General features: G+C 37.0%; 1 protein-coding gene and 1 pseudogene across 1 annotated transcript; one reads left to right on the forward strand and one right to left on the reverse strand.

Annotated features, from left to right (window-relative positions):
• Positions 1-10,293: 10,293 nt before the first annotated feature.
• LOC113715059 (uncharacterized) lies at positions 10,294-12,291 on the reverse strand. Its single transcript, XM_027239211.2, has 2 exons — positions 11,256-12,291; positions 10,294-11,060 (listed from the first exon to the last, which is right to left on the reverse strand). The coding sequence occupies exons 1-2, from the start codon at positions 12,289-12,291 to the stop codon at positions 10,294-10,296; spliced, it is 1,803 nt and encodes a 600-aa protein (XP_027095012.2).
• A 9,718-nt stretch (positions 12,292-22,009) lies between these two features.
• On the forward strand, positions 22,010-25,373 carry LOC113715062 (uncharacterized; annotated as a pseudogene).
• The last annotated feature ends 650 nt before the right edge of the window (positions 25,374-26,023 follow it).

The following is a 26,023-nucleotide window of genomic DNA, read 5'->3' on the forward strand; positions in this document are numbered from 1 at the left end:
CGCTGGAGAGTTTTGTTCATCTTCAAAGTTCAGGGTAATTGAAGCTGCGAGATAATGAACTTCGTATGATTATGTGCATGCATGCATGCAGGCATATATGTGTATGCATGTATGTATAAGAGTATTCTGTTTTATTTTGGGACTCCTTTTCATTCTTGCCTGAGGAAGTCGGATCCCGGTTTTATTAGGTTATGAGAAAATTGGGCATTTTCACACTGAAGAAGTCATGTTGGACTCGTTGTTTTCCAGATAGAAAGTAAACGCGCATGAACGGTAAACTTTGTTACATGTGCAGCAATTTTTTGTCAGGGAAATAGTGAATGAAATAATCCTCAATTTTCTCGTACGCTACAAAACTTGTACGTTGACTGGGAGCCAATGATCAATCAAGTCTACTCTTATTTTATGGGCAAAAATGATGTAACCAATTGGTGGCAACTTTCATTATTATCTGCCAATTGCCTATGGTAAATTTGTTCGTCTTCGATATATTCACTTTGAGCCATCTAGAGTTCAAGCATCGAAAAGTTACCATGATTTCTGCTCCTAGTTGGAAGGCTTTTTTATTCGTCATAGTTCTAACCTCATTCTTCTGCTTCCTAGGAAGTTCTTAGGCTTTTGTTGAAGAAGCTGTGAGGCACTTTTTAAATGGGAAGTTAGATGCAAAACCTGAATAATCCATTGCTAACTTCATGGATCCTACTGCCAAATGCTGTCAATTCTTCCAATATTCCATAAGAAATCGACAGCCCCTGCGCTTGTCATAGTACTAGTGTGTTTCTTGCGTTGATGGGAGTGTCAACAGGTTGAACCTCACAAACTCAAGTATCTTGACTTGCAGGGCAATAATTATTTTCAAATACCATCCCACGTGTAATTGGATGGTTGAAAAATTTGTGATACTAGTCAAAATTGTATCTGTTGTTGGAAAAATTTGTGGGTGCAAACCCATCGGTTTACACTTCCTTCTTGTGGCACGAGTCCACGCTAGGTCTTAACTCACCACAAGTGTAATAAGAAATTAAGCATTATCAAATGATTGGAAGTCTCTTTGATTCTCTAATGTGAGACAAAATCTTTTAAAATACACAACTATTTATAGCAGCTATGAATTTGAAGTTTTTGAAGGCACCAAATCTTACAATAGTAGTTGAGTTATGGAAAAGTGTTAGGTGATGTTTGGATTGTAATTTTCTATTAAAAATTTTTTATGTTTTTTACGAACACGTCTTCTTAATCACTATTTTTCCTCACATTCATCAAATCATCACAATATATTTTTTTAATAAAAATTTCAAAAAATAGCAATCCAAATTAGATAATACTACTGGTGAGACATGCCTACTTATCATCACAAAAAAAAGGGCAATTCTACAATAATTATGAGAAACTCACTACTTCCAAACAAAAATTTAAAGTACTCGTGTTTATGTCTACTCAGTCTTTGACTAAAACACAGACTAAGAGGATCGATCAAGTCCACGCGTAGTCGAAGTTTACCCATTGGTGACAACTTTCATTTTCTACCGATCCCCCCGAAAGTGACACAAACAAGGACAATTTATGAGAAGACTACTTTCATTTTTTCCATTCAAATGTTCACTTTGAGCCATCTTGAATTCACACATTAACGTAGTAACCATGATCATTATAGTTCTAACGGCATTCCTTTGCAGCCTGGGAAGTGCATTAGCTTCTGTTGAAGAAGCTGAGGCTCTTCTTAAATGGAAAGCAAGTTTTCAGAACCCGGGTAATCCCCTGCTATCTTCATGGAATCTTCCGCCAAATGCTGCGAATTCTTCTCATTCTCGAAAAGAAACCGCCAGCCCCTGCGTTTGGTATGGTGTCTCTTGCATTCATGGAAGTGTCAACCGGTTGAACCTCACAAACTCAAGTATCAATGGTACTCTCTACAACTTTCCGTTTTCATCCCTCCCAAATCTTGAATATGTTGATCTGACCCTGAATGATCTTTCTGGGAGCATGCCACCTCAGATAGGTAACCTCTCCAAGCTCTTGTATCTTGACTTGCAGCGCAATCTATTTTCAAATACTATCCCACGTGAGATTGGACGATTGAAAAATCTTCAAACCCTTCATTTAAATGGGAATGAGTTAAATGGCTCAATTCCTGAGGAGATGGGGCAATTAAGGTCTCTAAGTGATCTGGCTTTGGCCACTAACGATCTTGATGGCCCTATTCCTGCTTCCTTGGGCAATTTGAAAAAATTGACTTATTTGTATTTCAATGACAATCTGCTTTCAGGCCCTATTCCTCCTGAATTAGGACATCTTTACAATCTTGTTGACATTTACCTGAACGGAAACCAGTTATCAGGTCCTATTCCACCCTCCTTTGGAAACTTGAACAAACTAGAGGTCTTGCATCTTTACAGCAATAAACTCACTGGTCTCATTCCTCCTGAGACAGGGAATCTAACATCACTGCATAGTCTGAGGTTATTGAATAACAGTATAAGCGGCTCAATCCCACCATCACTAGGTAATTTAGCCAGTTTGACTGTCCTGCACCTATATGACAATCAACTCTCTGGTTCAATTCCCAAGGAGTTGGGCAGTCTGAAATTTCTCGAGGATCTAGGAATTAGCGATAATCTGCTTAGTGGTTCCGTACCTGCTACACTAGGTAACTTGAGTAACTTGCAGTATTTGCATCTCCGCATGAACCATCTTTCTGGTCCTATTCCCCAAGAGCTTGGAAACTTGACAAAGTTACTTCATCTGAACATGGGAGAAAATCAATTCTCTGGACACTTGCCCGATCAGCTATGTCAAAGTGGAGTGCTTCGCAACTTCACTGTAAATGACAACATGCTTACAGGTCCAATTCCTAGAGGCTTGAAGAACTGCTCAAGTTTGCGTCAAGCTGCCTTCGGTGGGAACCAGCTCACTGGAAACCTCTCGGAGATACTGATCATGTTTGGGGTCTATCCACACTTGAACTACTTGGATCTTAGCAACAACTTTTTCTATGGCGACCTCTCTATGTTTTCTGTTATTTGAACCATTAGAATGTTAATTAAATCATTCGAATGTTGAATGTTATTTGAATTGGAATGTAAATTATATTATTAGAATGTTTTCATTTTATTTATTTTGTAAAATAATAGATTTTAATAAACCAATTTGTAGATATTATATTTGATCAGTTCCAATTATTCATGTTATTCTTTTTAATGAAGAGATAGAAGTAAAATTAGATCTATCTTATCTTCATTTTGACAGCGTGATAGTGTATGATGTTCAAAACTTATATTTGGGCTAAAAAAAAACTTTTTCTAACAAAAAAAAAATTTACATTTACATATTCTACATTTCATTGCACCAGTAATACCACTCATGCTTGATTGTCACAATCAAGTTGACACAAAGAATTTTTTGTCACCCATATAACATGGTACTTTTTGGTCATTTTTTAATCAATTGTTTTCTAAAAACGTTAGTGAATTTGGAATTATAAATCAAACATTTTTGGGAATTTTTTTTTTTTGAGCTTTTAGATAATTCATAACTTAAACTCTAACATACAAGTACTGATACCATCATTGGACAGCAATGTGCCGATATTGGACAGCAATCCCATAGCAAATTGCGACCTGCCAATAAATTGGCTTTGACTACATTGACAGTACAAATTTAGGTTGCTATGGTTATACACGGAATGCCAAGCGAGTTTGGAAATTTTTTTTGAGTTTTTTAGATAATTCATAACTCCAACTCTAACATACAAGTACTGATACTATCATGTTTTATACAATTTACTACATACTAACAGTATCATTAAATTTAGTTCATAAGATTACAACGGCATTCACAATGGCGTGTCATAGAGGATGTAATACCTTTATTACACCTAATTATTATACCCTCCCATAGTGGGAGTATAGGTGAAGTGTAATAGTCATGATGCGTATCGTAATTATTACACGTATAATAGGCTAATTATGGGTCCTATTTGACGATTTGAAAAGCTTTAAATTTTATTTTATGGGATATGTATTATGAATTATTAAAATAAATATGTGATTTGATTGTGGCCCCACACTATTATACTCTAGTTCGAGGCGAAAGAACTCCTTTTCTCTCAAATATCAAAATATCCAATATTTCAAAATAAATTTACTGATTACCCACAATCAGGAAAAAAAAATAATTGAAGGAAAAGAATTGCAATAATCAAAGTGGCAAAACAATATAGAAATTGGCCAGTTATCATTATTAAGAAATCTAATTATTATTTTCGTACTGGTCATTAAGGAATGCAAAAGAAAGGAGAAAAAAAACGTAGATTGAAAAAAATATATTTTATAAAATAGGATTTATCTATATCAATTCCAACCAAATATTGAACTTAAAAAAAGATTAATTTCTTTATGTAGAGTGCAATCTATAGTGAAAGATAATATAATGAAAGAGAAGTTAACAAAGTGATGATATAGTATATGAATTATACTCTATTGAGTGTGATCCATTGTAGAGTGTAATCCATTGTCATTGCCCTATATTCAAAACTAATAGTGTAACTTTTAACCGAAATTTTTTGTCCTTCTTGGTCATTCGAATATTGAGTTTGGTTGCATCATTTCATTTTTTTTTTTTTTTGATAATTTGGTTGCATCATTTCATAATCATGCATTCTTTGTTTTCCTTCCACTAATCGTAGGCGCATTATGAATTAGTATTGATTATGGATTAGAAGGAACTCACAAGTTTGCAGTACAAGAATTACACTTCGACTTTGTACTTTGTACTAACTTTTGATTTTTACGTTCATTATTTTATTGCAAAAGCATTGATTGATGGGAGTTTCAAAAGGTCAGGTCAGTTACGCTTAATCAACACTAGCCAGCCTTGTTCTAAACTTTCCAAACACAAATTAAATACGAGCAATATTCCTTTGTCCTAAGAGCACTTTTTTCCTTTTTGTGTAGTATTGATATTTTTGACAATCTTAATAACAATTTTTTTGAGCTGTTACTAATAAATAACTCTAGATTTAAATAAAAATTAGGAGTTCTTAGAATCCTTTTCACTGCATATATTCAAGATTTGAACCATGAACTTGATATTTGGGGATGCGAAGGGTGTAGGGAAGGAAAAAAGAGACTAAACTAAAAATTGGAGATGGGCTACAAGGTTTGCAATTTTGTACGTCAAGAAGATGAAGTTGAATATTGTAAGTGTTATATTAGAGGGTATTTTACTATGTACTTGTCATTATATGTCAATAGATGTTACACTTTAGTAATTGTTACTATTATTAGTTACTATGAGTTTTGCTAATACTTTAAATTAAAATGTGAATTTTAAATTTATATATAAACTGGGATATAGTATGTCTATTGTTTTTAATATGTGTGATAGTTATTAAGTATTTAAATTAATCATCACTATATAAAAGGTAATGAAAGATTTCTTAGTATACAAAGTTAATATGTAGAATTTTCTTTATACAGAAGGAGTATACATGAGTTATCTGTCTGTGGTCTTTTCTTTTCAATTTTTTTTTGAAATTCTAATAAATTATTTTTTGCTAAATTATTTATCTTTCATGTCATACATCTAATTGTAGGATATCGCATGATAATGATTTTCGATCTTTGGCGGTGATTGATGCTATATAGTTGTAGTTTGGGGAATTGTAAAAATGATCTTTGTATAACAGATTAATAAAGCGAATAGCTCCCTATTGAATGCAGAATATTAGCATCATATTCAGATTCATAAAGGATGCTGTATTCTTCTTCCTCAAACAATAGTATTTCCGCAGCCCTAACAGTTGGAAACGTCGGTGATTGGAAAGGTCAAATTATGAGCAGGACTTCTTGGCCAAGTTTTGAAGTTTTAGAATGTGCTCTATAAAAACACATGACCTACGTTTTAAACAGTATTCATTATTAATATGCTGTAAAATAATAAACTTATGACATGTAACTTGAAAAGTTATGTACATCTATCATCTTAAAGTTTTTTTTTCCCTTCAATAGGAGATGAGTGGAATTTCAGAAGCGGAGAAAGTTGAAGAAAATTTGAACATTTAACGTCTTAAACAATTGCTAGACAGGTAATTGTACTGTCTATCTTCATTGCAATGATAGTAGTTAGTTATCATGTTAAGAACACCGTAAAAGCAAAAAATAGGACCCAATGCAAGCCATTTAAAAGTCCATCAAATCATTTTTTTTTCAAAAAAAAGATGAAATTGAGAATCTAGGTGAATATGGGCTATTAGAGTAATTAACCAATCAGTTGAGTATGAAAATGGCATGTCCTGCCATGTCAAAGAAATTTACCCCGCCTTACCTTGACCCCGTTAACTGCTAGCCCTTTTGAAGATTTACCCCCAAAAAATTTTGTGTTTGGATTGCATTTTTCATGGATGTTTTGATGAAAAATTACTGTAGCGATTTGATGTATGTGACGTAAAAAGGTGATAGGGAAATGTGTTCACGGAAAACAAGGCCATTTGTCCAAAAAAGGAGAAAGCGCTCTACCTTCTCAACGGATAATATGTCTTCTATTTGCTATGAATCAGTAATCAGCCAACTTTCATTCATTGCTCCATTAGTGCTTTAGAAATGATAATAATACAAACAGAAACAGACTTCCATAGGTTGCATCCAAATGTAGAATTCAGCTATACACCTAAATAATGTAAGAAACAACTTGGGAAGTTGCTAAATTGTAGTTGGCTCGAAAAAACATGCATACACTTTGCAGAACCAATTTTAACACATATAAAAATATGTGAAAAGAGGAAGAGAATAAATACTCAGTAATTTATTAATCCAGAACTCAATGATAACAATATTAAGTTGTAGTCTTTAGCTTACGATAACTCTCAAATCTCAAGTATGAAACTTTCTCTCAAATCTATTTTTCAATACTCAATTCAACTCTCCAAATATCAACTCTTCTATGACTCGACTTGACTCTTCAAAATTTAACCCAGCGCTATAACTAGCGTTTATAGACTAATAGTTTCTTAATTATGTACAAATCCAAACTAACTAATGAATCAAGAAATAAGTCGGATTTTAATATATTCATATCGTTTGATAATAAAAAATTGAGCATCAGAATTAATTAAATGGCACTGAATTTCCTAGACAAAATTTGCTCCCAAAATTAAGTGATAAACTATTCACTTATCATGAATGTGATATGCACTCAAATGTATTAGATTTAATACTTAATAATTTAATAACTTAATGGATTTAGATTTCAAATTTCAAATTTCAGTTTTATCAAATGCACCCTGAGACTCGAACAAGGAAACCAACGACACATAGGAAACTGACTATTCAATTAGATTCGGACTCAAACTAATACTAATCACCGACTAAGCCTTTAAAAAGGAAACTAACTAATAACTAGTACTAGTTTTCAAACAACTCTGGAATTTAAAGGAAACTAGAACAATTAGGAAATAAAGAAGCTTAGTTTAACTTCTATCATAAAATGACATGGGATTTCTTTTGGAATGGTGCTTAAACTTTTGAGTTTTAAATCCAAAGGCTCCTAAATGTACATCTTTTGTTGTGTTTGGATGCCAATTCGCATACTCCATCCGTAATCCATTTTTTAGCTACTGGCCAAAATTCTATCACTAATTAGTTCTTCACTTGATTCAAATAAAAAGGACGAAGGAGGACAAATCAAAAAATAACCCGTAGCCAAAGAACCAAATTCCCTTCTAGTAACCATGATCTTTAACGACTGACAAACACTGAAAAATAATTTTCATCACTTCTAATTACCTCATCCAAAGATAATTGAAATTCATTAGAGTAAAAGCCTGAAGAAATACGAATTCATAATCGTTAAGTAGTTCTCCAATCCTATATGAAAAGTACCAAATTTAATTTCTATATATAAGCATCACACCGAATTCACTTCCAGGACACAATTAAAAGTTGACAGAACCAAACCTCCAATTTCTTTTGAAATATGGTGATTGTTCTCTTTGTTTGTACGATATTGCTTCATTTTTTATATTCTTCACACTCATCAGATTTCCCACCAGCTACTTTACACTCTTTTCTATTTACAGTGACAACGTATGAGCTTGCCATTAAATCAGTTCATTAAGACCAATTCAATTGACAGAACAAGTGTAAAAATTCCAAGTGTAATTTCAAGAAATAATACGCAACCTATTGGCCTTCTTCAGTTCTTTTCAGAGGTTATATGACTAAAGATATAATCCTGCTTGGTCTGGGGAAAGAAGTCATTTACATTGGAAGATTTGCCATTTTTGTTTTTTCAAAAGAACAAGTACACATCATGCGAAGGAGATAAATTTTCTGGGTAAAACTTTTAGTGTTTTAAGCATTACTAAAAGAGAAATCCATGCTATACTTTGCACGTTTTTTTTCTTCAATCTTATGATCCATTGATCCTAGTAATGGCCAGTTTTTTTTTTTTTGGGGTAACTAGCTATGGCATGCTCATCTGAGTGTGTTCGAATAGTAAATTATTTGAGATGCTTTTATGAAAAAAATACTGTAGCACTTTTTTGATGTGATGTATATGAGGTAAAAAAATAATTGAAAAATGTATTGATGATGTAAACAATTCAAATCGTGTAAATAAGGTGAAAATAATGTGTAATCTTCGAGGTTGTATTTTTAGTGATACAGGTAATGTATGTATGGTTGTATACTCACAGACAACCTACATTTGTTCCGGCAAATTGCAATTGAAAATTACAGCCACACATGCTTGTAGTTTGTATCGACCGTACGGTAGAGGACCCAATTTATGGTACGGGTCTTTTTTTTTTTTTTTTAAATCGATAAATAACCCACACACACCCACCTAATTTAAACAAACGCAGGAGTTAATTAAAGACCGGCCCTAAAGCAATCTAAGGGGGACCCACAAAGAACCAATTTGCGGTATGGGTCAAGCGAGCACATTTTCAATGAAACGATTTTATGTTGGACTCTTAACTCTTGAATAGGCCAAATTTTATGAAATTTAGATGCGATAATTTTAGAAAGCTCAGGGAGGTTTTCATTCCATATTTTTAAAATTGCACAACCTCCCTTACAATTAATTATCTTATAATATTTAAAATATTACAAAGAACAAACTTTAATATTATAAACATTCTTCTCAACATATTAAGGTTAGTAGCTGAGATTATTATTAAAATTAACTCTTTGTAATATTTTAGTTACAGATTGTTTTGATTATTTGTTATTGATTATGTTTGATAATGAATTTGTAACTGAAAAGATCAATTTTGATCTTACATTAAGTGAAATATATAGAATGATATACTATTTCTCATGTCATATGTGATTTAATCTTTGATGATAAACACTAAATTCTAGTGTTTTCTTTAATGTTTAGGCTGGTATTAGATTAATTAAACAATTTAGTAGATGAGAGGCAATAGTGGAATCATTATTTTCTCTCTTCTAATATCATTTTTTAATTATTGGTTGAACCAAAATATTAGAAGATAATAAATCTCAAGAGAAGTTAGTGCAATTTTTAAAACTTAGAGGGAGATCAGTAAAATAGTCACAAACCTCAAGAGAGATTTTTGAAATTATTCCCACTAAAAATGGCTAATTTCTCAGAATATACACCCAAAAAAAAAAGTTCGTCAAATATATGTTTGACAAACGTATTGTACAAAACTATACCTGCCGTGCCCAGTCAGCATGGCAAGAATTATTTTTTTTTAATCGCTGAGGCTACCATGCTGACTATGCACGGGAACCTTCTACCAAATTTTTTTTTTAAAAATGTAGCAAACTAACTAACCATCCAAGTGCCTCGATACAATGTCATGGTTTCATTCTAAGTTATTTTGCTATTGTTTTTGTACTTATCCTCTAGTTTGACCGAATCATGTCCATCTATGGAAGTCAAGGGTAGGAATATTTCAAACCAAATTGATGTTGCTGATGGAGCCATGAAAGCAACAATTATCAAGTCCGCCAATTTTTCTTAGTCAAGTTTTGGATAAATATTCTGAATAATATGTTATGTCAAAGTAAAATCTTTCTACACAAAAACGCCATTATGTGGTAACTTTAACTTCCAATAAATGATTAACTAAAACATATTCATGTCAAATTTCGGACAAAGATGTAGAATATTTTATTTTGAAGATGAAAAGCTCCAGATTGATATTATGACTTTGGTTGACTTTGTCATAGTTTTTTTTCTTTTTCGAAACGATAGTACTCTTGCATTGATCAATAAAAATGTTTACACATCGAGCAAAGGCCCGAAAAGCTATACACAATGTGTTCAAGAACACGGAGGAACAAGGAATTCCTCATCCAACAAAATGCCATGGGCATAAGAACTAACACTATTACAATCTATGTTATCATCATCATTGTCTAAACAAAATGAGCACATTCGAAACAGTGATTTTAAGCTAAGGATATCCTCAATCAGTGTTGTCATTCTGCAGTCCGAAGCTTTACCAAGCTTGAGTAGCTTCAGCAGTCCTTTGTTACGAATTTGTACTGAGATGGTACTCCATTGTCTGTCCAAAGCTTTGCATAAAGTTAGCTTGATTGTTGTAGCCTCATCAATATTGTGGTCACCCAAGCTTCTGTCTTTTAAGGCCCATACTTCCTGTGCCTCATTTGGTACTCTGCGCACAGAAACTCCAATTCCCAGTACTGCATTTCTCTTAGAGGTTTTGATTGCCACTCTCAGATTTACCCCTTCGTGGCTTTCTGGTGCAACACTGTCCACTTCCACTGGTACCACTGTTTCTGTTGTGCTCTGAGGCTCCTTCTTCGAATCTAATTCCACAATCTCCAGCCATTCCATGTGTGCTTTTTGAATAACACTGCACGGATTATAGCCTGCCTGGTTCTCGAACTCCCTTTTGTTCCTGTCCTTCCAAATTTGCCAAAGTATATTAGCTGTGAGCCCCATATGGTTTCTTCCATCTTGTCTATTCTTCGCCTCTGTGATCCTACTCCACCATCTGTGGAAGTTTCCTATCTGATCATCAGCCCCCTCCCAAGTTATTGGAGCTATTTTCCAGATGGCTTTTGCTATGGGACATTGCAGAAAAGTATGTTCAATTGTTTCAGGTTCTTCTCCACAGCCTTTACAAACTGGATCACCTTCTCCAGTTCACTTGAAAATTGCCTCTCTGACTGGGAGAGCACCCCTGATACATTTCCATATGAACAATTTAATTTTGTGTTTGATATTAAGCCTCCATAATGCATTCCATATCTGTTTACTTTGGTTACTGCCTGCCTCCATGCTCGTACCAGCCTTTTTCTTAGAGTTGCTACTGCCTAAGCTCTCTTTCATAAACCTCTTATAGCCAGACCTCACCGTGTATTCTCCTCCTTCATTGTATCCCCAATAATGTGAGTCTTCTCTCCCCCCTAGCCTGACTGGGATACTAAGAATCATCATAGCATCCGACTTATTGAAAAGTCTGAAAACCAGGTTGGAGTTCCATCTTTTGTTAGTGATGAGCTGCTGAACTGTTTCAAACTTACAATTTTGTGGCTTAGTTGTTGATGGCTTGCCATTTGGGGCCTGTGGAATCCACTTATGTTCCCATATCTTTGTGCTAATCCCATTCCCTATTCTCCTCAGTACCCCTTCTTCCAACACATCTCTCACACTCATCAATCCCTTCCAGAACCACGAGGCAGTGCTTGGTACTTTACATGTGAAAATGGACTCCTTGCTGAAGTATTTGGCTTTCAAGACTCTACTCACAAGTAGATTTGGTTTGGTGATAAACCTCCAAATCTGCTTTCCAAGCAAAGCCTTGTTAAAAGCTTCCAGATCTTTGAAATTCAATCCTCCTTCCTTTCTCTCCTGAGCCATTTTCTTCCAAGAAATCCAATGCATTTTGTTTTTACCATTGGCTTCTCCCCACCAATAGTTTGCCATAGTTGAGCTGAGATCCTTACATAACTTCCTTGGCAATTTGAAGCAAGACATCGCGTAAATTGGCACAGCCATAGTAACAAGTTTGAGCATGACTTCCTTTCCTGCTTGGCTTAAGAATCTATTCTTCCAGCTCTCTAGACGCCTGTTAATATTTTCCTTAATATAGCCAAAGACTTGTTCTTTTGACCTTGATATGACCATTGGTAAACCAAGGTATCTCCCATGTTTCACTTCCTCCATACCACCAAGTTTACCACATACATCCTGTTTCTGCGTAATAGACACATTCTTACTGAAGATGACAGATGATTTCTCTAAGTTAATCAACTGACCAGAAGCTTGTTCATAAGCCTGTAAGATAGTCATAAGCTCCTCAGCTTGCTATTTATCCGCTCCACAGAAAATGAGTGAATCATCCGTAAAGAAAAGATGAGTGATGCTTGGGCCTCTCCTACTAATTTTCACTCCTTTTAGTCTCTTGTTTTCAGCAGCTCTTTGAAGTAAGTTAAAAAAGCCTTCAGAGCATATCAGAAACAAGTAAGGTGACAAAGGGTCACCTTGTCTTATCCCCCTGCTAGGTTTTACAAAACCTTTCACTTCCCCATTGCAGTTAAAGGAATACGATACAGTCTCCATACATCTTGCTATCTAGTGTATCCATTGTTCACAAAAACCCATCTTCCGCATCATTGCCTTCAGAAAGTGTCATTCCACTCTGTCGTAAGCTTTAGTCATGTCTTGCTTGATAGCCATATACCCTTCTTGCCCTTGCCTTTTGTTCTTGAAATAATGCATATATTCCTGAGCTAAAATCACATTATCCAGAATTTGTCTATCAGGAATGAACGCGGATTGATTTTTACTGATGCATTTGTGGAGGACTGGTTTGAGTCTGTTAGCAAGGATCTTTGAAATGGTCTTGTACAACACATTACACAGGCTGATTGGTCTGTAATTTTTCAGGCTCATTGGGTGCAAAATCTTGGGTATGAGTAAAATAAAGGTATGATTAATAGATTTCAACATGTAACCGGATATAAAGAAATCTTGAACTGCCTGAACTACAACCATTTTGATCATTGGCCAGAATTTTTGAAAAAACAAAGGGGTCATGCCATCTGCACCAGGTGCCTTATCCGGCTGCATAGAAAAAATGGCAGATCTAATTTCCTCTTCAAGAACTGGTCTAGTCAGATTGTTGTTCATCTCCTCCGTGATAGTTTGATTGATGCCAAGCAATACCTCTGAGTTATCTCTTTCACCATCACTAGAGAACAGATTGCTGTAAAATAAGGACATCTCACTTACCAGTTCATCATCATTTTTGGTCCAAGTTCCATCATCTCTTTGTACCTCTAAGATTTTATTCCTATTCCTCCTACCTCTCACATTAGCATGGAAGTAACCAGTATTTTTGTCTCCCTCTCTTAGCCAATTGATCCTAGCCTTTTGGCACCAAAAGGATTCTTCATCTCTATAAGCCTGCTTTAATAGTTCCTTTAGCTCTGATCTAATGACACTTTTGTTCTCCTCATTTGACCTCTCAAGAGCTTCCAAGTTGTTCTTCAGATCAGTAATCCTAGCTTTAGAGTTCGCTTGAAAGGAGTTTCTCCACTTTAAGATCTCTATTCTACAGTTTGTCACTTTCCTAGTGACTCTAAACATTTTAGTTCCCTGTTCAGCCTTATTCCACGCCCTCTCAACAATTTGCTGAATACCTTCCTTTTGAATCCATCTCTTGTCAAAATAGAACTTTTTTTTCTTTCTCAATCTTGCTGGCTCCGTATCCAACATGAGCAAGCTATTATCTGAAGCAAAAGAATCAATGTGTTTACAAGTAGCCCCTTCAAACTTGAGTCTCCAGTCACTACTACTTAGACATCTATCAAGACGTTGCCTAACCTCTCCTGTGTTATCCCAGTGATTGCTCCAAGTCCAGGGGTGGCCTTCAAATCCTAAGTAAATTAATCTGTTCCCAGCAATAAAATCCTTAAAGGCCATGAAACTCTTATTTTCTCTCAAATTCCCCCTCATTTCTCTTCATTAGAAACTATATCGTTAAAATCTCCTGCTATCACAAATTTCTCTCCCCACAGCTTACTTCTATCCTTTAGCACCTTCCATTGCTGTTTTCGAATTTGTGGATCACAACTAGCATACACACCTATGAACCACCACTCCTCCTTAGGATCTTTTCCACCTATGTTGGCTTCTATAGTAAAGGTTGTTTGAACTGTCCTCACTATTTTGACCCCCTCATTCCATAACAGGCACATACCACCTGATCTATGCATCGCTTCAATCACCATCATATTATCGAATCTTAGCCAATTTTTGACTTTAGACATGTATAACTCTCTATTCTTAGTCTCACTCAAGAAGATGATATCTGGAGAGAAGAGGTTGTTGACCTCCCTCAAATGGGGAATTGTCAAGGGGCTCCCCACTCCTTGACAATTCCACACCACAACTCTCATTTACCCGTGGGGGCCCCATTAGGGAAGGACCCCACCTCCACCTGATCAGCCTCTAGAACCACCAGCATCTCCAAGGACTTAGTTTTCTTCCAGTTCTGACCCTCACTTCCATCACACTCCATATCATCCTCTTGCACCATTGTTTTCCTTTTACTCCCACCAAGCTGATTACTTACCTTTCTATCCAGCTCTCTTAAAGGTCTCCTAGACTTCATAGGGGCATAAACCTTCCTATTTAACCTTTTAGATTGCTTCCTAAAAGCTTCCTGCACTTTCTCCTTGTTATAATTCCTATCCTGACTCCTTAATGAGTCCTCCTGTTCTCCCTTCATTACCCCAACATTGCCTACAACAGGAATTCCACTACTGCTATCCTCCTCCATCTCCGAAATGCCCTCAATCAGTGGATTCAAATCTGCATCAATTCCTATTGCTCCTACCTGTTCGATCTTATCCACCTCAGAGTGTGCCTGCGCTCCTACCAACCTATTAGGTTCACCTTTGAGTTCCTCCTGTTGAGTGGAAGCCAACTGCTCAACTACAGTTCTCTTCCCATTCAGGCCTTCAAAGAGAACCTGTCTTTCAGACAGCCCTCGCTCTAGATTCTTATTCAGTTCCAGCTAGTTTTTTTCCAGCAAGCTACTCGCCTGAGTTTTTTCAACTAACTCCCCATTTATGAACTTCCAATAATGTTTATCCTTTTCCATAACAGGACCAGCTTGCTTAGGCTGAGGGGATACCTTTCCTACTCCTGCTCGCAGCCAAGGACCAAATTGATTATCCATCTTCCCTCCAGAAGTATCTCCCTGCTTAGAACAGGTCCTTTCACTATGCCCAACGAATCCACAGTTATAACAAAAATCAGGGCAGCGTTCATATTTAAAGGCAACCTAAGTCATGTTCCCCTCAGTTTTTACTATGGTCCCTCGCAGAAGAGGTTTAGATAAGTCCACCAACACCAATAACTTTAGATGTCTTCCTTCCTTACCACCCATTTGGGGAATGACAATCTCCTTAACTTGCTTAAAAACTGCCCCTATTTTACGTCCAACCTCCTTCGAGAGCCAGTGCACAGGCAAATTCCACACCTGCACCTACATAGGAGTCACTTTAAACGCCTCCATATCTCCTTCAATACCTTCCTTCCACCTGTTCAGAACCAAAACTTGGTTATCTATGACCCAAGGCCCACCTTGCAAGATCCTATCCCTCTCCTCCCAGTTAGGTATGGTGAACTGGAACAGGTTCGGTCCCAATTCAACCACCCCCAGATTTTTGGGATACCCCCATGCTACAGTGGTAAATCCTTTAACCCCTGTAAAACTCACTATCTTCTCACCCATAACTCTCCCAATTAAGCTATCCTTACACTCATTTATACCACTTTCCAGGTCCCCTGTGACGTTCCGAAAAAAAATGAGTTTGAGAACCCGGAAAATTTTCTAATTTTCTAGGGTTTATTTTTTTAACGCCCACCTTTTATACATTTTCTTGATTAGAAAAATTCCCCAGATAAAGTTTATAAGCAAAAATAGTTTTAAAATGATTTTTCTAGCATTGGGTAGTTTTTGAAAAATTAAGGATATAGAAAGGACGTGGGACCCACTAGTGCGAAAAGTTCAGAAAATTCGGTCAATAAGATTAAGTTCCGGATACTGAGTGAAATTTATCGGGTGTTAAGAGATAAGAAGAGGAGGTGATTTGATTGATGTGAGAGAGACTTAAAGGATAGAAATGCATTTAAGAGAGTGACAAGTGTCACTATCTCTTTGGGTGGACACTATTCATCTTTTGACTTTTTTCCCCTTAAGTTAAATATCTCAAAAATTGACTAAAAATCACCATTTTGCACTCCATGTTGGCCGACTCTTGAGAGCTCAAGAAGGAAGAAAATTGCTTCAATTTCAAGCTTCCATTTAGCTCAATCTTCCAAACCAATTGCATTAACTAGTTTCTACTCCATAAAAGCCTTCCATTTGGTGCTTGTGAGTGTTTTGGTGAAGTTTTTTTGGAGAAGCTAAGGTGTTCTACAACTTCCTCTCTCTTGTTTACTTGGTAAGTAGTGATTGCCTATCCTCTTACATCTAATGATGTTTAATTGATGCCTAATGGTGGCTATAGTGTTGGAAATTGTGGTTTATTTCTTGGTTTGGAATGATTTGGTGAAGTTTTTATTTTTTTGAGGAATTTTCTGGTTTAATGTGATTATGATGTTGTGGTTGTTTATGATGGTTGGTAATAAGGGGTTATGACTCTAGTGGATGTATATGATAGGAAATTGCAATCAATTTTGAGTTTGGATTGAATTGTGAAAAGTTAGGGTTTCATAACCCCCTTTTCTGTCCGGTTTTGGATCATGTGGTTAGAGGCCGAATTGGCCTTTTCTTAAAACATGAAAGTTGTAGGGATTGATGTGTTTGAGATTCTTGTAAAATTTCAGGTCATTTGGAGTAGTGTAGAGTGAGATATGTTGTTTTTACTGTTGCTGTTCTGGGTGATCAGAATGTGCGAACTGCGATTGTAATCGTCTGTTTTGACTGGAATTTCTTTGGATTTGGATGTTGGTGTTTTCTGATGAAATGTAGCTTGATGTCTTAACTACCGTATTCCTTTGGAATCACTACATTTGGACCTGTATAGACTGAGTTGGACTGATTACAACCTAGTGTGATTTGTAAACCTGCAATTACGGTTCTGGTTTGGTATTCTGCATTTTTGACTTAGTTGTGCTGGGATTTGGACTGAGTGACCTTCTACATTGTTGTAGCCCTGGTTCTTAGCTTCGAAATGGTGGGTCTTACACCCTAATCCGATAATCGTAGTGCAAGTTGTGCCATTGCCGCAAAGTGACGTCCAAAACTGTTTTTCTGGTTTGAGCTAAACTTTCATTTCCGGACTTTTCCCTAGCTTGACTTGTCTTTGTACTTCTTGGAGCTTGCTGAATGGCTATTGGATGAACTTGTTGTTGTGTGTGTACCTTTGGGTTGGAATGAGGAAATAATGAAGCCGTGACGGCTGGAAAAGTAAGCAAATTTAGGGGAAGTGTTGTCCAAACTTTGAAGGGATTTGTTTGCATTGAGTTTGTGATCTAAGACTCGGATTTGAGCAAGGCAATAATATATGATGGATGGTTTCTGAGCCATGGAGGTGAGTGACCTCAAACTATTTCTAAAGTTATTTATGAATCGTTTCTTGTATTATTTACTTTTGAACTGTTTCCAAATTTACTTTTGAACCGCTTTCCCGCATTATTTACTTTTGAACTGTTTTCAAAGTTAATTTTGGAACTGTTTTCTTACATATCATGCGTGCTTGCATATCAGTGTCTTGTTATTATTGATTTTGCTTTCAATGATTGTTAAAACGAGTTTTCTAGGCGAGTGTGTACTTTATCGCACTCGACCTAAATAAATATGAAATTTTCAATGATTAATGATTAAATGCTACTTGCGCATGAATGTAAGCCTTTTGGGCTGAACTGGCCATTGCCCCTTGTTACCAGTCGTCTCGAGCCAGTGGCGGACTCGGTCGGGCGATTAGGAACTTGGGTGAACGTTTCGGTATACTCGAGTATTACCTTGTAGGTTGGTGGAGCCTGGCCAAAAGCCAGGGACGGGGTGAATGAATGCACGAATGAAACCAAAAATGCAATGAAATGACAGGAGAACGAATGTATCCTTTTCACGAATGTTACTATCGCTTTCCATTGTACATGTTTCTTGAATTATTGATACTCCATATTTAATGTTTTGTAAACGTTGAAATTGTTTCTGGACTTATCATTTGATTTGAATTGAACATCATTGAAATGAACTATGGTTAAATCGATTTGATTACTGATTTTACTGGTTACTCGCTGAGCTTCTAACTCACCCCAAAAATGTATTATTCCCCTCCACAGGGCTCAAGGCGAAGGAGTGGCTTGTAGTGTTTATTCATGGATTATCTCATGTGTGGCTTGAATTTGGATTTCCTTTTTGCGTAATGGTTCATATTGGGATTGTATTGAACGTTTAGAATTGATTGGTTGTGTAATAGTCTAGTTTTGGACTTCCTCCTGTATAATAGTTGGTATCAAGGATCAGAGTGGCGCAGTGGAAGCGTGGACGCTTCGCTTTTGATATGTAAAGTTTTGGGATATTTGATTTTTATTTGAGATTGTATCTTGTATTTAATTGAGATTTGTAGTGAACGACTGAGTCCCGGCGAGAGCCGGGCAGGCGGCCCGCCGAACCCTCTGGTTCGCCTTAGGGGGAGGTGGGGTCGTGACATCCCCTAAATCTAACGTCGTTCCTGAGAGTTCATTACCAGCAAGTGAGAATTTCTGCATCATGTCACTCAAGTCTGACTCCATAGATACACCCAGAGGTATTACAGGTAGAATCAAGTGCAGGGGAGGAGTCAAAACACAGTTCCTTCACTAGAGAAAAACAGAACAAGGAAAAGATGGGAAAAGACCAGACTCTAGAGCTCAAGCAGCTCAGAATCTTGACTCATCTAAGATGATGACGCAAAGCAAGATCAGTGAGCACAAATCACAAACATCACCGCTACGCACAAAACAGAGCAGCGAAAAGGACAGGAATGCACAAAGATACAAATCACTGCGCACACTACCTCAAGTGGATCAAGCTCAGAATATATACATTATTTCAGTACCTGGAGCTATGGTTGCTGGAAGTAGGCTATTCTATCAAGTTCAGCATGACATGCAACTTCAACAATAATGACGCTTGAGCTTCTCTGGATCTCGTACTTCCTTAAGTTCAGCCCCCTCACTATTTTGTCAGTATTAACTTTACAAAAACACATGGTCCGCACCAGATCTTCATGCTTGTTGATGTTTGGAACATTGAGCTATTGATGATTGTTAGAGTTTTACCGGGAAATACTGATTTGGAAGTTTGAAATTTTTTAAAACCCACCAATGGGGGGAAAGTGCTCTCAAGGAGAGAGAAAGGCGTATGACTCTGTCATAGTTCATTGGTGTCAAATTCTAGACTGTCTGACGATCTCTATTCTACCAGTGTTTATTTGCTGCTAAATCTGAAGATGGCAAAGCTGGTGTACAGCCTTGTGTATTTGTTGAACTTCCCTTGAAAAATCCACTAGCAAAACACACCAAGGTTTAGTTTAGAAGAGACTGAGAAAGTCCAGGCATATGCAGTTGCAACCGTAGCTATTTTTTTTTTGACCGATTGCCTGCTACCATGCTGACTGTGCACCGTAACAAGCTGCATTTTTAAAAAAAAAATTTGGCCGCAGGCTATCGTGCACAGTCAGCACGATAGCCTGCAGCCATTAAAATAAACAAATTTCCTGCCGTGCTCAAGTATAATTTTGTATAATATTTTTTGTTTGACATACATTTGACGAACTAGTGTTTTTTTTTATATATTCTGAGTAATTAGCCCACTAAAAATAGTCAGTGTGCGTAACATTAGTGAAGATATTTGATTTCTGAAGTTACTTGTCCTTGTGTGTATCAATTGCTGCCCGTCAAATGGCTTCTGACTGTACCATCATTGAGGAGGGAAAGACTTCATTTCATGCTGACCATGAACATCATTGGCTGTAGAATTACCAATTCAATGAATCAAAGCAGGCCCACTTTGCAAGCCAAAATTCCTCCATTCATGCCTGGAAAGGCTTACTTCATTAGAAGATTCTGAAGAAAACCATATGCACATTCTGACATTCATGTAGGAAATGTCTTAATTAGCGTGTGAACAACGAAAATGCAGCTATGACTTTGAAGTTTTTCAAGGCACCAAAATCTACGTCTAAGTTTTGTTGTAAAATAGCCAGTTGAACTATTACATTCTTAGATTATGGTACTAATTTTCGCCACAAAAAAATAAATAAATAAATAAGCAATTGACAAAAAACCCAATTCTACCATAATTATGAGAAAACTCGCTACTTCATGACATATTCTGTTACTTTTCGCAATAAAACTTGCCTTTCATGCTAGACTTGATAAGTTTTACGGAGAAATAACTAAGTCCTTGGCTCAAACACTAATTCTTTAGTGCGAAAATGCCCAATTTTCTCATATATTACTAAATTCTAGCTCTGCGTGAAAACTATGCGCAGTCAAGTCTACGCCTATTTTCTTGGTCTCATTAATTTACAAAAATGATGCAACCAATTAATTGCAACTTCATTTTCTACCAATTCCCGAAAATAAACACAAACAACGAGAACATGTCAAGCCTACCCTGATTTTCTTGGCCTCATTAATTTACAAAATTGATGCAACCAATTGGTTACAACTTTCATTGTCTACCAATTCGCGAAAGCAAACACAAGCAACGACTTTATTTTTCTACCAATTCTCCGAATTAAACACAAACAACGAGAGTATGTCAGGTCTATCCTTATTTTCTTGGCCTCATTAATTTAAAAAAAATGATGCAACCAATTGGTCACAACTTTCATGTTCTACCAATCCCCGAAAGTAAACACAAACAACGGCTTTATTTGTCTACCAATTCTCGGAAGTAAACACAAACAATGAGAGTATGTCAAGCCTATCCTTATTTTCTTGGCCTCATTAATTTACAAAAATGATGCAACCAATTGGTCACAACTTTCATGTTCTACCAATCCCCGAAATTAAACACAAACAACGAGTGTATGTCAAGCTTACCCTTGTTTTCTTGGCCTCATTAATTTGCAAAAATGATGTGACCAATTGGTTACAACTTTTATTTTCTACCAATCCCCGAAAGTAAACACAAACAACAAAGGTATGTCAAGTCTACCCTTTTTTCTTGGCCTCATTAATTTACAAAAATGATGCAACCAATTGATTGCAACTTCATTTTCTACCAATTCCCGAAAATAAACACAAACAACGAGAGCATGTCAAGCCTACCCTGATTTTCCTGGCCTCATTAATTTACAAAAATGATGCAACCAATTGGTTACAACTTTCATTTTCTACCAATTCCCGAAAGTAAACACAAACAACGACTATTTTTCTACCAATTCTTGGAAGTAAACACAAACAACGAGAGGATGTCAAGTCAATTTACAAAAATGATGCAACCAATTGGTTACAACTTTCATTTTCTTTCAATTCCCGAAAGTAAACACAAACGACGACTATTTTTCTACTAATTCTCGAAAGTAAACACAAACAATGAGAGCATGTCAAGTCTATCCTTATTTTCTTGGCTTCATTAATTTACAAAAATGATGCAACCAAGTGGTCACAACTTTCATGTTCTACCAATCCCCGAAAGTAAACACAAACAACGAGTGTATGTCAAGCTGACCCTTGTTTTCTTGGCCTCATTAGTTTGCAAAAAAGATGTGACCAATGGGTTACAACTTTTATTTTCTACCAATCCCCGAAAGTAAACACAAACAACGAAAGTATGTCAAGTCTACTCTTATTTTCTTGGCCTCATTAATTTACAAAATGATGCAACCAATTGATTACGACTTTCATTTTCTACCAATTCCCGAAAGTAAATACAAATAACGAGCGTATGTGAGAGGACTATTTTCATTTTTTCCATTTAAATGTTCACTTTGAGCCATCTTTTTTTCGACCAACACTTTGAGCCATCTTGAATTCACACATTAACTTAGTAACCATGATCATTATAGTTCTAACCTCATTCATTTGCTTCCTGGGAAGTGCATCAGCTTCTGTTGAAGAAGCTGACACTCTTCTTAAATGGAAAGCAAGTTTTCAGAACCCGGATAATCCCCTGCTATCTTCATGGATTCTTCCGCCAAACGCTGCGAATTCTTCTCATTCTCGAAAAGAAATCGCCAGCCCCTGCGTTTGGTATGGTGTCTCTTGCATTCATGGAAGTGTCAACCGGTTGAACCTCACAAACTCGAGTATCAATGGTACTCTTTACAACTTTCCGTTTTCATCCCTCCCAAATCTTGAATATGTTGATCTGACCCTGAATGATCTTTCTGGGAGCATACCACCTCAGATAGGTAACCTCTCCAAGCTCTTGTATCTTGACTTGCAGCGCAATCTATTTTCAAATACTATCCCACGTGAAATTGGACGATTGAAAAATCTCCAAACCCTTCATTTAAATGACAACCAGTTAAATGGCTCAATTCCTGAGGAGATAGGGCAATTAAGGTCTCTAAGTGATCTGGCTTTGGCCACTAACGATCTTGATGGCCCTATTCCTGCTTCCTTGGGCAATTTGAAAAACTTGACTTACTTGTATTTCTATGACAATCTGCTTTCTGGCCCTATTCCTCCTGAATTAGGACATCTTTACAATCTTGTTGAGATTTACATGTACGGAAACCAGTTATCAGGTGCTATTCCACCCTCCTTTGGAAACTTGAACAAACTAGAGGTCTTGCATCTTTTCAGCAATAAACTCACTGGTCTCATTCCTCCTGAGATAGGGAATCTAACATCACTGCATAGTCTGAGTTTATTCAATAACAGTATAAGCGGCTCAATCCCACCATCACTAGGCAATCTAGCCAGTTTGACTCTCCTGCACCTATATGGCAATCAACTCTCTGGTTCAATTCCCAAGGAGTTGGGCAATCTGAAACTTCTCGAGGATCTAGAATTTGCCGATAATCTGCTAAGTGCTTCCGTTCCTGCTACACTAGGTAACTTGAGTAACTTGCAGTATTTGTATCTCCGCAGAAACCATCTTTCCGGTCCTATTCCCCAAGAGCTTGGAAACTTGACAAAGTTGGTTGCTATGATCATGTCTGAAAATCAATTCTCTGGTCACTTGCCCGATAAGCTATGCGAAAGTGGAGTGCTTCGAAACTTCACTGTAGATGACAACATGCTTACAGGTCCAATTCCTAGAGGCTTGAAGAACTGCACAAGTTTACTTAGAGCTGTCTTCAATGGGAACCAGCTCACTGGAAACCTCTCAAAGATGTTTGGGGTCTATCCACACTTGGACTTCATGGATCTTAGCAACAACAATTTCAATGGAGAACTCTCTGGTAATTGGGGTAGATGTCGAAACTTGCGTACTCTGAAGATTGCAGAAAACACCATCTCAGGTCGTATACCTCCCGAATTAGGAAATTTAGCTCAACTAGGTGTACTTAATCTTTCCTCCAACCACTTAACTGGGAAGATTCCAATGGAATTTGGGAAGCTAAGATCTATGCTAAATTTATTTTTGCAAGATAATCAACTATCAGGCAGCATACCTCAAGAAATGGGATCACTAACTCAACTACTCAGTCTAGACCTTTCTTCAAACTCATTGAATGGCTCAATACCAGAAACTCTAGTGAACTGCAAGCAATTGTTCTATTTGAACTTGAGCAGCAACCTTTTGAACCAAAATATACCTGCTCAATTAGGAAATTTAATTACACTTTCTTCCCTGGATCTTAGTCACAACTTTCTTGAAGGAGAGATACCATCTTTGTTTAGAAATCTGCAAAGTCTAGGACTGTTGGATCTCTCCCATAATAATCTCTCTGGTTTCATTCCACAGGATTTGGATGAACTGCCTGGTTCCACGCACATTGACATATCTTTCAATAATTTAGAGGGTCCTGTTCCGCCTGGCAGAGCATTTGCAAATTTCACGATAGAACAAGTACAGGGGAATAAAGGTTTGTGCGGAAATATTACAGGATTACAACCTTGTGAAAGTCCTCCTGTCGAAGGAAAGCATAATACGCACAAGGGTCAGAAACTTGTCCTCATAATTTTGCTCCCTCTTTTAGGATCACTTTTACTTCTCTGTGCGTTTGCTGGAGCCTTCCTTCTATGTTATAGAAGAAAGAGAACAGAGAGAGCTGAAGATACAGATGTGGATGAAGACGGCTTCTACTCCGTAGCCATTTTTGATGGCAGAGAGATGTTTAAGCAGATTTTAAAAGCGACAGAGGACTTCAATGCAATATTTTGTATTGAAGAGGGAGGTTACGGGAGTGTTTACAAGGCAAACCTTCCATCAGCCGATGTAGCAGCTGTAAAGAAACTTCATCAATCATCTGAGATGACAGATAGAAATGGTTTCTTGAATGAGATAAGGGCCTTGACGAATATCAGACATCGAAACATTGTAAAACTTTATGGTTTCTGCTCAGATTCCAAACACTCAATGCTGGTTTATGAATACCTCGAAAGAGGCAGCTTGGCAGACATTTTGAGCAAAGAAGAAGCAGCTAAGAAATTGGATTGGCAGAAAAGGGTGAACATCGTTAAGGGCGTAGCCTACGCTCTGTCTTATATGCATCATGATTGTTCACCACCAATAGTTCATCGAGACATATCGAGCAAGAATATTCTTCTTGATTCAGAAAGATGAGGCTCATGTTTCTGGTTTTGGCACTGCAAAGCTACTGAAGAAAGATTCATCCAATTGGAGCGCGCTAGCAGGCACATATGGATATATTGCACCAGGTAATTGACCATCTTTTCTCTTAATCCAGTAGCAGGTAACTTTAGAGCACAATCACAAGTTCTTACTCATGACATGATCTTTCCCTCGCAGAGTTTGCCTACACAATGGAAGTGACTGAAAAATGTGATGTGTACAGCTTTGGGATACTGGCCCTGGAAGTAATCAAAGGAGAGCATCCAGGTGACTACACATCCCCAGTTATGTGTGCTTCACCTGGAAACTTACAACTGGAAGACTTCTTAGACCAACGGCTTTCGCGTCCAACTAAAAAGGTTGAAGAGGTTCTGGAATCCATTATCAAACTTGCAAGGGGATGTGTGGCTGCTAATCCAAAATCCAGGCCAACAATGCACATTGTTTCTGAGTCGTTAGCAAGGGGTGCTCAATCTCTGCAACATCTTGGTGAGTAACAACTAAAAATAGGCATAAAAACCTTTTCTTGTCAGATTCTTTTCTTTCTATATGGCTTCTCATCAATTAACTGTCTCCTACTCTTTTCCTGTGTGTAGTGGAAAATAGTGCAGCCCGGATAGCAGATCTGACAAAGATTGTTGAAGAAGAATTAGAGGGACTAGAGCATTAAGCATAAATAACACTTGTAGCTTGAATGAGTATAAGATCTTCAGAACTTTACAATACATTACATATCCTCAGGATTTAGTTAGCACTTTGCAAAAAGAGGGCTCTTTTTCCGATCTTCAAAATTGTGGCTTTGGATCTATTGGGTACAAATAAATAATCACAAATTTCTTCACTTAATTGAGAATGTGTCGATATTGGACAGCAATCCCATAGCAAATTGCGACCTGCCAATCAATAAATTGGCTTTGTCTGCATTTTTTTTTTATCGAAACGTTAGAATCATTTCATTCCAAGAGCTAAAAAACACAGTACGAGCAAAGGCTCGATATATCTGTACAAACAGTGCTCAATAGCACTGAGGAACAATCCATTCCTCATCCACAATAATGCCAAAGGCATGATGACTTAAACTTTTACTTCTTCCTATTCTTTCGTCCCTAACAGAGCTAAACAAGCACATGCGAAACATTCTCTGCATGTTAAGAATGTCCTCTATCAATGTAGCTAAACTGCTGTTGGAGGGGCTCCTATTGCTAATCTGTCTCATCAGTTCTTGGTTTTGAAAGTGGATCACAATCCTGCTCCATCTCTGCTCTAGAGCTTTACACAGAATCAGTTTTATAGCCACTGCATCATTAATGGTTCTGTCAC

This window comes from Coffea arabica, chromosome 10c, assembly GCF_036785885.1.
Source record: "Coffea arabica cultivar ET-39 chromosome 10c, Coffea Arabica ET-39 HiFi, whole genome shotgun sequence".
Lineage (NCBI taxonomy): Eukaryota > Viridiplantae > Streptophyta > Magnoliopsida > Gentianales > Rubiaceae > Coffea > Coffea arabica.

Bases quoted from the DNA above. Each gene is read 5' to 3' on its own strand.
- LOC113715059 (XM_027239211.2), bottom strand. From the start codon at position 12,291: ATGACTATCTTACAGGCTTATGAACAAGCTTCTGGTCAGTTGATTAAC. The intron at 11,061-11,255 runs GTAAACAGATAT...AATGTCCCATAG, and splicing joins GGAGGCAGGCAGTAACCAAA to CAAAAGCCATCTGGAAAATA.